General features: G+C 38.0%; 1 protein-coding gene across 1 annotated transcript in view; it reads left to right on the forward strand.

The window, feature by feature from the left end:
* The window catches only part of LOC128649132 (ATPase MORC2-like), a 457352-nt gene that overhangs the window by 41325 nt on the left and 403572 nt on the right, over window positions 1-12455 (forward strand). The window contains 1 exon segment of the mRNA XM_053702217.1: window positions 9326-9416. Within this exon segment, the coding sequence (XP_053558192.1) occupies window positions 9326-9416 (91 nt within the window).

The following is a 12455-nucleotide window of genomic DNA, read 5'->3' on the forward strand; positions in this document are numbered from 1 at the left end:
TCGGTGATCTTGATAGCTCCTGCGTGGCCACGCAGGACTTGGTATGCAGACCTGGTGCATATGTCATCGGCTCCACCATGGAAGCTACCTTTGAGACAGGACCTTCTTGTTCAAGGTCCATTCGTACATCCAAATCTGGTTTCCCTCCAACTGACTGCTTTGAGATTGAACGCTTGATTTTATCAAAGCGTGGGTTTTCAGATTCTGTAATAGATACTCTGATTCAGGCTAGAAAGCCTGTAACTAGAAAAATTTACCATAAGATATGGAAAAAATATATCTGTTGGTGTGAATCTAAAGGATTCCCATGGAACAAGATAAAAATTCCTAAGATTCTATCCTTTCTACAAGAAGGTTTGGAGAAAGGATTATCTGCAAGTTCTCTGAAGGGACAGATCTCTGCTTTATCTGTTTTACTTCACAAAAGGCTGGCAGCTGTGCCAGACGTTCAAGCGTTTGTTCAGGCTCTGGTTAGAATCAAGCCTGTTTACAGACCTTTGACTCCTCCCTGGAGTCTTAATCTAGTTCTTTCAGTTCTTGAAGGGGTTCCGTTTGAACCCTTACATTCCGTAGATATTTTTTTAAAAATATTAACCAGGAGATAGTTGTACCTTCTTTGTGTCCGAATCCAGTTTCAAAGAAGGAACGTTTGTTACACAATTTGGACGTAGTCCGTGCTCTAAAATTCTATTTAGAGGCCACTAAAGATTTCAGACAAACATCTTCTCTGTTTGTTGTTTATTCTGGTAAAAGGAGAGGTCAAAAAGCAACTTCTACCTCTCTTTCTTTTTGGCTTAAAAGCATTATCCGATTGGCTTATGAGACTGCCGGACGGCAGCCTCCTGAAAGAATCACAGCTCATTCCACTAGGGCTGTGGCTTCCACATGGGCCTTCAAGAACGAGGCTTCTGTTGACCAGATATGTAAGGCAGCGACTTAGTCTTCACTGCACACTTTTGCCAAATTTTACAAATTTGATACTTTTGCTTCTTCAGAGGCTTTTTTTGGGAGAAAGGTTTTGCAAGCCGTGGTGCCTTCCGTTTAGGTGACCTGATTTGCTCCCTCCCTTCATCCGTGTCCTAAAGCTTTGGTATTGGTTCCCACAAGTAAAAATGACGCCGTGGACCGGACACACCTATGTTGGAGAAAACAGAATTTATGCTTACCTGATAAATTACTTTCTCCAACGGTGTGTCCGGTCCACGGCCCGCCCTGGTTTTTTTTAATCAGGTCTGATGAATTATTTTCTCTAACTACAGTCACCACGGTATCATATGGTTTCTCCTATGCATATTTCCTCCTGTACGTCGGTCGAATGACTGGGGTAGGCGGAGCCTAGGAGGGATCATGTGACCAGCTTTGCTGGGCTCTTTGCCATTTCCTGTTGGGGAAGAGAATATCCCACAAGTAAGGATGACGCCGTGGACCGGACACACCGTTGGAGAAAGTAATTTATCAGGTAAGCATAAATTCTGTTTTATAGCAATGCAAAATAAACCAGCATAAACAAATTATTCAATATGCCTTACTTAACAATGGTTAGTTAATACAATTTTAGCCAAGTATTACCATAAAACTATATCCTGATAACATAACAATTCAATGCAGTTAGTCAGATTGAGAATGAATGTCTATAGCCAATGAACAGATAAAAACTATAATGCTTCTTAGAGAATACAATGTAACTAAAATGAAATATACTTAAATATTATGCCTGAAATTTGCCTTATAATAAGTTAAAATTAACTAAACTCTTTGAAAGGACACCCTATATTTCACTAGTTGAATCCGGTTCCTAAATAATATATTGAATAACACAGATTATTAGAGCAACCACATGTGAAATACAACCAGGCCTATAGTTATATAATGCCTTTCTATATAAGAGGATTTTAAATGCAATAAATGCTTAAATAAATTAAAATAACTTTTATACTTCCCACAATTGTTTGCTTTCCAGGCAGTAAAGTATCTCTGGTCAAACTGTATGTTCCCTCTGTATCCAGTCCCAAAACTGTCTTAATCCACAGGCAAAAAATTTTCAGCAAGGAAAAATATAGTGGGTGGTCTTTTCAGAGTTTAGCCAAGAGTATAAAAATCTGTTAGTCAGGATTCAAAAGTTATTTAATTCGGGAAAAATTGGGCAGCGCTTTCAGCCAAAGTCAGGAAAATATAGTGTCTTGTGTGTGGTATTGCTAGTAAATGTTTTTTTCAGCTAAAACAGTTTTGTTTATTTAATTAAAATACCAGATCCAAGGTATCTTTTTAAATGTATTGAGTTTACATAAGGCAGTTGTTAGAGTGGAGGAAATTTTCAACCAGTGGTGAATTTCTTTTCTTGTATAAATTAATTTGGATACAGGGATATTGATTCTCATGTATAAATTAATTCCTCTTTATAATTGGATAAAAGAATTCTTCTGATATGGACAATTCCGCACAAATGATGTAACAATATATATATGGTTAATATTACTGGTATAAGTATGTATGACATGTTTACCATCTTTATAAATGGGACATTATACTCCCAATTATAATTAAATTCGTTATATACTAATTTAAACAGGATACATATATTTAGTATACAAAAATCTTTCCTTTTTAATTATTTACATTTCAAATTCTCATTTTTTTCTATGTAAACAAAGGGTGACCTCTGTAAAAACAAGGTTTTAAGAGAGGAGGTACTTTCTAGCCCCCTCTCACAAAGTTTTTGTATTTTTGAGTACAACTTTATGTCCTTTATATTATGTATTTATTTTATACCGCATAGGCTGTACAACATATATACAACCTCAATAAAAATTACTTTAAAAAAATAAATCTAATTTTTTCCTTTCCCTTGCTCTGTTTTTGCCAATTATATTTGTACCAAGTCAGGAGCGATGCACAGGTTTAAAATCCATAAGTGTATTAGTGTAGCACCTATCACTCTCCCCAGATCCTTGTGCTGGAAATGTGCAAAGGTTTTCACAAGTTTGCTTTTCCCCACTCTTGAGATCAGAGCAATGTAAGTGAGGTTTTGGGTAACTTAAATATTTGTATGGGCAGTGCCAAGACTGTACAACATTAGCATGATTCTGGTAGGCCACAATCATAAAATCTAAACAAAAGTACCTAGATGGGAAATATGTTTACAATATATATATTTTTTTAAATGTATAGCATTATTTCACATTTCTTACTGCAGTGGGCTATGATTGGTACTATAATGCCTCTTTAAAGTACAGTATAAATGAATTTGGATTACAGAGTTGTGCCTGCCTGTTTGCTAAAGCTGTTTCTGTCTTGTACAGGACAGTGAGCCCCTGTTGAGTCAAAATGAATAAAGCCAAAGAAATTGTGCTCAACCTAAAAAGAACTACCAAAAAATTAACTTTATGTAAATGGAAAAATTAGAACAAAAAATTCTGATAAAACATAGTTTACATTAATATTTTATGTGTTTCCTTATATAAGCACTCACCAAATCCTGCCGTGGACACCTACGCAACATTGCCAGAATTTGTCCTTTCCTTACTCAAATAAATACAAACATACTAATTCATTCCATCATTTTGCCACGCATTGACTATTGCAATCTACTTCTAAATGGCCTTCCAAAACACTGCCTTTCCTTCCTCCAGCTAGATCATCCACATTAAAATACTATTACCCTAACCAAGTAACTATCTAACCCCTTCACTGCCAGGAATTTCAGAAGTGTGGTGCACAGAAGTTTTTGACCCCAGTGAACCTTTTACAACCATTTGTCTTATGACTGCAGTTGTTATGTGTAAATAATTTCAAGAGAAACCCAAAGTTTAAGAAAAAGATCAAAATTTATGCTAACCTGATAAATTTCTTTCTTTTTGGGGCATGGAGAGTCCATGACTTCATTCCAATTACTAGTGGGATATTTTACTCCTGGCCAGCAGGAAGAGGCAAAGAGCACCCCAACTTCCCTTACCCATAATCCCCAGTCATTCAGCCAAAGGAAAATGGAAAAAGAAGAAACACAAGGGTATAGAGATGCCTGAGGTTTACTCAAAAACAAACTGCCAAATTAAAATTTAAAAGAGGGGCAGGGTCGTGGACTCTCCATGCCTGGAAATAAATAAATTGATCAGGTAAGCATAAATTTTGTTTTCTTTCCTACGGCATGGAGACTCCATGACTTAATTCCAATTACTAGTGGGAACCAATAACCAAGCTAGAGGACACAGAATGAAAAGGGAGGGAGAACAAGGCAGGTGGAACTAAACATAAGGCACCACCGCTTGAAGAACCTTTCTCCCAAAAGAGGACTCAGCCGAGGCCAAAGTATCAAATTTGTAGATATTGAAAAATGTATGCAATGATGACCATGTTGCCGCCTTGCAAATCTGCTCTACAGAAGCTTCATTTTTGAAAGCCCAGGATGAAGAGACAGCCCTAGTGGAATGAGCCATAATTTTCTCAGGAGGCTGCTGTCCAGCTGTCTCGTAAGCTAAACGGATAACACTTCTTAATCAGAGGGATAGAGTAGTATAAGTGGCCTTCTGACCTTTACACTTTACACTGCCGAAAATCTTTAGTTGCTTGGAGGTAAAATTTTAGTGCACATCTAGGTTATGCAAAAGAGGTTCCTTATGGGAAGAAGGAACAACAATTTCCTGATTAATGTTTCAATGCGACACAACCTTATGGAGAAAACCCAACTTAGTACGAAGGACCGCCTTATCTGCATGAAAAATAAGGTACGGGGAATCAGACTGCAGAGCCGAAAGCTCAGAAATTCTGTGAGCGGAAGAAATAGGAAGAAGAAACAAAACTTTCCAAGATAATAATTTTATATTAACAACATGCATCAGCTCAAAAGTACCCTGCTGCAAAACTTTAAGAACGAGATTAAGACTCCAAGGAGGAGCAACAGGTTTAAACACAGACCTGATTCTGACCAGGGCCTGAACAAAAGCTTGAACATCTGTGCAAAAGAATCGACAGTGCAGAAATCTGACCCCTCAGATTAGTAACTGACAAACCTTTCTCCAGGCCATCCTGAAGAAAAGATAAAATGTGGGTAATCCTCACCCGGCTCCAGGAGAAACCCTTGGATTCGCAGCAATAAAGGTATTTATGCCATACCTTATGGTAAATCTTGCAAGTAACAGGTTTACGAGCCTGAAGCATGGTATCAATGACCCCTCATAAAAACCACGTCTAGTGAAAACTAGGCGTTCAATCGCCAAGCAGTCACCTTAAGAGAATCCAGATTTGGATGAAGTAGAAGGTCCTTCTTCGGAGGTAACCTCCAAGGTGGAAGAGATGACATCTTCACCAGATCCTGCGAGGCCATGCAGGAGCTATTAAAATTACAGATGCTCTTTCCTGTTTGATATGAGCAATGACTTGCGAAAGAAGAGCAAACAGAGGAAACGGGTTTGTCTGAGAGAAGATCCAAGGAATCGCTAGAGCATCTGTCAGAGCAGCCTGAGGATCTCTTCACCTTGAACCGTATTTTGGGAGCTTGGCGTTTTGATGAGACGCCATGAGATCCAACTCTGGAACCCCCACCTGAGAGTTATCTTTGAGAACACTTCCGAATGGAAAGCCCACTCCCTTGGATGAAAAGTCTTGTGTTCTCAGAAAATCCACTTCCCAGTTGTCCACCCCTGAAATGTGTATAGCTGATAGGAGACAATCATGAGCTTACGCAAACTTCAGAATGCAAATCACCTCCTTCATAGCCAAGGAACTCGGAGTTTCCCCCTGGTGGTTGATGTAAGCCACTGAGGTGATGATGTCCGACTGGAATCTGATAAACCGGACTAAAGATAACTGAGACCAAGCTGTCAAAGCATTGAATATTGCTCTCAACTCCAAGATGTTTATGGGAAGAGAAGACTCCTCCCGAGTTCACAGACCCTGAGCTTTTAATGAGCCCCAGACTCTTCCCCAGCCTAACAGACTGGCGTCCGTAGTCACAATCATCCAGGACGGTCTCGGGAAGCAATTCCCCCCCGAGACAGATGTTTCTATGAAATCCACTACAAGAGAGAGTCTCTTGTTAGGGGATCCAGATCTATCCTCTGCAAGAGATCTGAATGGTCTCTGTTCCATTGATGGAGCATGCATAGTTGCAGAGGTCTCAGATGGAACCGAGCAAAGGGAGTGATGTGGAAGAAACCATCAGACCAATCACCGCCATGCATTGATCCACAGATGGACGAAAAGCAGACTGGAGAGAAAGGCACAAAGCAAGAAGTTTGGATTTTCTGACAATCGTCAGGAAAATCTTCATGGACAGGGAATCTATGATTGTCCCTAAGAAACACACCTTTGTAGCTGGAACAAGGGAACTCTTTTTCCAGATTCACTTTCCATCCGTGGGAACGTAGAAAAGATAACATCTCTGTATGAGATTTTGCTAGTTGAAAAGATGACGCCTGAACCAAGATGTCGTCAAGGTAAGGCACCACTGCAATTCCCTGGGATCTGACCACTGCCAAAAGAGCCACCAGAAGCTATTGAAAATATTCTGGGAGCCGTGGCAAGACCAAACGGAAGTGCAATGAACAGGATATGTTTGTCCATAAAGGCAAACCTTAGAAACTGGTGATGATGATCCCTGTGAATGGGAACATGTAGATACGTGTCCTTCAGGTCTATGGTTGTCATGAACTGACCTTCCTGAACCATGGAAGAAGGACAGAACCCTGAGGAATTTGTTCAGGCACTTTAGGTCTAGAATGGGACGGAAAGTTCCCTCCTTTTTGCGAACCACAAAAAGATTTGAATAGAATTCTTGTCCCTGTTCCTCTACTGAAACTGGAATAATTACTCCCAGGGAGGATAGGTCACCTACGCAGTTTAAGAAGGCTTTCCTCTTTATTAGGTTTGTGGATAGTCTTCGCAGGAGAAATCTGCCCCTTGGAGGGCAAGACTTGAATCCTATTCTGTAACCCTGGGATACTATGTCCACAGCCCACGGTTCTGGGACATCGCGTATCCAAGCCTGCTAAAAAAGAGAGCCTGCCCCCCACTTGATTCAAAAAGCTGTGAGCTCAAACAGATCTGGATCGATAACCTATTAGCAGAGCCAGAATATGCGATCGCATATGCCTAATTCGCTCCGCTCTACAATTAATAAAAAAACGGAAGAGCAGAGGTCACGTGATCGGACTCAGAAGAGAAACTGCACCACTGGTAAAAGCGTGCGTTTCTGTCTGACCCGAAATTAAAAACTAAAGTCTCATACATAGTTCACTCCTTCTATTTAACCCAATCCTTAGTAGACTTTTTAGAAATAAAGAAAGTATAATGCTTAAGACCCTAATTAACCCTTCAGCCAGTCTGTTAAAAGGGGAAAAATTATCCCTTTAAAGTTTCACACGAATTAGTGCCTGCCAAACTGCCCAACTGATAACCCCTAAAGGTCATATACATGTCCCAGATGATGATCCACTAGAGGAATTAACCCCAAACGTGCTGTCCTTCAGTACTTAGAAGGCAAAGGCACATACCTGTGGATCGAGCTGCAGGGCAGAAACAGCTTCTTAGGTGTGATAGACACTTCACTCTCTATCAGGGACCTAAAGAAAAAGAAAGAGCAGAAAAACCAACCAAGGTCATAGCCCCAATCCTTGCCTGCAGGTAAAAGTACCCATAAAAGGATTAAATATCTTCAGACACCATCTTTGCACATCCTCCATTGACAGAGGCAAAGAGAATGATTGGGGATTATTGGTAAGGGAATTTACACTTAACCGCTTTGCTGGGGTGCTCTTTGCCTCCTCCTGCTGGCCAGGAGTTAAATATCCCACTAGTAATTTGAATAATGTCATGGACTCTCCATGCCATAGAAAAGAAATACATTTTTTTTTTAGCATGATTGCATTTGGTGGCTAAACAGTGGCTCGAAATATACCAGAATGGGCCTAGTTTTGGTAGTTAAATAAAAAAAAAAAGGCTCTCTTTTTTTAAATGGAGTGATAGCGAAAATTCTAAAAATTATTCAGTATTTTGGGCAAGTATATCTCTAAAAGTTTCATTGTGAGCCCTGCTCTTTGTAGGAGTTTGTGACACCTGAGAGTTTTTGACATTTTTTTTTCTCTTAATACAAATACAATAATACACTCAAAAAAATTTGAATTTACATTTTAGGCTAGGCTATTAAGAATGAGACAACAATAACTCTCATTCAAGTAGTATACATTTTATGGTAAAGTGACTTCACAACAACAGTGATACTTTATATGACCTTTGAAAAACATTATGGGTATTGCTTTTGTATGTCCTACTAATCCTTTACTGGTTGCTAATGATAACAACTTTCACTTTACTTGTGGAGTTGGACACATCTTTGCAAGTTTGACTTGATAACTTTGGTTTATTCAAGATAGGAACATAAGTATTTTAAAAAAATATCATACCTCCCAACCATCCCACATTCTGCGAGAGTGTCATGGATTGGGAAACTGGTCTACTACCTGCCAGCAGCTGTTTGTTGTCCTAGTTTTAAGGGTCTCTATTAGCCAAGCCCATGGATCACCCAGACATGTCCACAGTCTGAAACTCTGCTCCTCCCAGTGAGGCCCTACCCACAAAATATAAATAGGCCTTTTTAACCTCCTACATCTCAGAAAGCCTCTGGGAAAAGTTGAGAGCAATGACATTTTAAAATAAAAATGGTAACGTAAAAAATTACTACAGTGGCCTTTAAATACACTACTAATGTGTAATCAGCATTTTGTCCTACTCCATCAATATGACCATTGCATGTTTGTATACTTGTTCTGTCAGTGATATTCCCTTAAATTAATTGTTACCTTGGCGATGCTTTCCTTACTGCTTTTTTTTCTACTCTTCCGCTGTGTTTTTCATACCTTGTACTTTGCAGTTTCTGCACACATCCTACTGGAAGTACATGTTCTTACACCTTACATTTCCTGCCGTACTTTAGTAATGCTGCACAGAGTGGTGTGTTGCTTTGTGTCAGTCTAAAAGATGTTGTCTTTCTTCTAATTTTAAGAAATGAGTCAAATTTAATTTTTTTTTAACATTTTATCTAAATTATGAAAGTTTAATTATTTAAACTTTTAATAAAAATTGAGATAGGAGACCTCTCTGTTAAATACAGATCAAGTGAGAACTGGGATGATCAGTATAATTTAGATGTTTTCAAATCTATTGGATTCTTGTGGAATAATGACTCAACAACACAACATTACAACAAGTAGAATAAACCAATGAATATGATAAAAAAAAAATTAGAGGATGTTTTTGTTTTTTTGTTCTTTAATAACAATACTAGCAAAGTTAATTTTGTTTTAATAAATGTTTTTCTTTTTTTTCTTTCTAGGCGAAGCTGCTAGTGTCATTCAGTTTGGTCGTTCTGCTAAAAGAACTCCTGAATCTATTCAGATTGGACAGTATGGGAATGGTTTAAAATCGTAAGTACATTATTGATCTAATCAATTTTTCTTGTGTTACTATGCTCCTTTTTTATTTTTATTGAGGACATGACAGATACATACTTATAACAGGAGATGAGATTTCAACAAAAAATAAAAAATACATCAATAAAGTATTATAGTTAAAAAATGAACATAGTCCCCTTTTCCCCCTCTTAATCTACTACATTGAGGTTACTCATGAACTTTTAGAATTTTATAACATTAATATATCAAGGAGTATTTTATGGAGAGTCACTCTTTGACCCTCTACAATGCTAAATGCAAATAATATAACATTACTGTTAACCTGAAAACATACAGAATAAAATGAAGAGCATCGCTGGGTTAGCAATAAACGTAGTTGTTTAAAATGTATTCACCAAAAAAGTTTAAAATATTATATAATATCTAGAAAAGAGACTATGGCCCCAATTTATCAAAGGTCTTGCGGACCTGATCCGACACTGCGGATCAGGTCCGCAAGACCTCGCTAAATGCGGAGAGCAATACGCTCGCCGCATTTAACATTGCACCAGCAGCTCACAAGAGCTGCTGGTGCAATGCCGCCCCCTGCAAACTCGCCGCCAATCGGCCGCCAGCAGGGAGGTGTCAATCAATCCGATCGTATTCGATCGGGTTGATTTCCGCCAATTCCTGTCTGTCTGCTCAGAGCAGGCGGACAGGGTTATGGAGCAGCGGTCTTTAGACCGCAGCTTCATAAGTTGTGTTTCTGGCGAGTCTGAAGACTCGCCAGAAACACGGCCCTTCAAGCTCCGTACGGAGCTTAATAAATGGGCCTGTATGAAGTTGTACTATTAAGGTTTATGATATATTCAATAACAAAGGAACAGTAAATTTAGACTGATTATCTGATAATATATCTGAAGATAGAAAGTATAAGCTGAGTTCTCATGGAGCAATGACTAACTAGTAAAGTGCAGTCTATCGACTAACATAAAACAAATATGAAATGTAGAACATGGCGACCAACCTTAAAGTAATGATATAAAAAAGGACTTCTACTATATAAGATTTATGTAAGGTAGTATAAAGGCCAGATGAGGTTATTTAGGTCAGTACCCACAGTCTTGGCTCTGACCATGAGAACTTTTGCATGGTAAGTAGATGTTAAGACCCCTGCAAGGTAATACTAAAAGTAGGCAGGATCTAAAGTTCCATCTTCAATCTGCAAATTTGTAGGGCTCCTAACTAATAGGTATAAATATGTAAAATATTTTAACATTAGTCCCTTATAGAGAATGTCAACATAGAATGTCAGTCCACCTAAGTATATTTTGCATGGAAAGAAAAAGCCATATGCAAAAAAGAGGTGACCGATTCTAAACTATGTATAACAAATACATTTGTATGCTAAATAACGATAAACAAGAATTTGATTTTAACTTTGAAAAGCAATTAATCTTAATTTAAGCATCATCTAGATCTTCTCCAATCTAAAGGGTTGTTTGTGACTAAACTGTAAAGGTTCTACTTGCTGTAGAGGAGAAACCTTGTTGAAAAATGTCCAGCTTTGCTTTATGATGCTATAGTGAAATGGGTGTTAAATTATTTAAAGCTGTAAAAGATCACCTATCTTGCTTCCAAGATCTGTCTGGGGAAGGTGGAACATGTTGAGTTATGTGTCCCTATTATTAAATGGACATTAAAAACATTTAATAAATGCTAGATAGAATGACGCATTCAAAGAAAGGATTCGTCTGAGAATAACATGTAGATGTATTTTTTTAAAGTTTTATTAGCTGTTAAAATATTGACAAAATAAGTGAAACTTTGTGTCTATAAAACAATGTGAGCTGCCATGTTGTAATTTAGGTTACATTCTCTTTTGTGGCCAATCAGGGACAGTTATAAATAGGTCACTAGAGGGTGCAGCCAATGGCTGTGTGGAATATAACAGTGTTCTGCACTTCTATTTCTAACAGGAACAAAAAAGCTTACAAGTTCAGAATGGAATTACAGGAAAAGAGGACAAAATAAAGTATATTGCAGACGTTTTATTATATATAGCTGCTGCCTAGCTCCTTTACAATCCATAATGAATGCCTCTGCCAGGCTCATCTTTCTTACACGTTGCTCTTCATCTTCTGCACCTCTCTGCCAATGCCATGCTGTCTAGTTAGTTTCCTTCCCACTGCATCATGTAATAAGCTAATCACAAAATGCATACTCATTTATTGTGTGAACCTTGCACGTGCTCAGTAAAAGTTGGTGCTTCAGAAAGTGTGCTTATAAAAAGACTGCACATTTAGATAATGGAAGTGAATTGGAAACTTGTTTAAAATTGTGTGCTCTTTCTGAATCATGAAAGTTCAATTTTGACTTGACTGTCCCTTTAAATAAATTTGTTTATAAATTGTATACAGTATAAACAGAGAAGCTATAGTGTTTTTTTTTTATTTATTACTAATCCTTAAACTGTTTGGCTTATATAAGTGAGGCTTTTTAGTTTTGTTGTATTGTTAGTATCAAAAGACTTGCATCTCATTTGTAATTTCCCCTTTATAGCTACCTGATACCTCTTTTCTTTTGTTTTAAAGCAGTCTCCTATGGTAAATGGTTCCAGTGTATGGTATGCAGACTTATACTTAAATAATTCTTATAGAGCTTAGCAGTTTCAAAACTGCCACACTGCTTCAGGCCACATATGAGTAGCAACAACTAATCCAATATAATGGATTATTAAAATAGTTGTCAATGATTCTCATTATTGATTAGTTAGTCTGCACATAGCACCAGCTGCTTCACTCCGATGAACTCCTGCACATGGTATTGTGTTATGGTTATGTCCTTAGCCTAAAGGATGTCTACAGACGTTATACTGTCCTGAAATAGTGAAAAGTAAAAGTTTATGTTTAAGTTTTACAACTACTCCTGGCTTATGTGCAGAAATAAGTTACCATTTGCATTGTTTATCTTAAATCGGGTGATTTTGGACTATGGTTTGCATGATATACACCTAGCCCTAGATTGATGAGAGTTATTTGAATCTATGTGCACGATTATCTGTTTGCACAA

The sequence above is a fragment of the Bombina bombina genome, chromosome 2, assembly GCF_027579735.1.
Source record: "Bombina bombina isolate aBomBom1 chromosome 2, aBomBom1.pri, whole genome shotgun sequence".
Taxonomy (NCBI): Eukaryota; Metazoa; Chordata; class Amphibia; order Anura; family Bombinatoridae; genus Bombina; species Bombina bombina.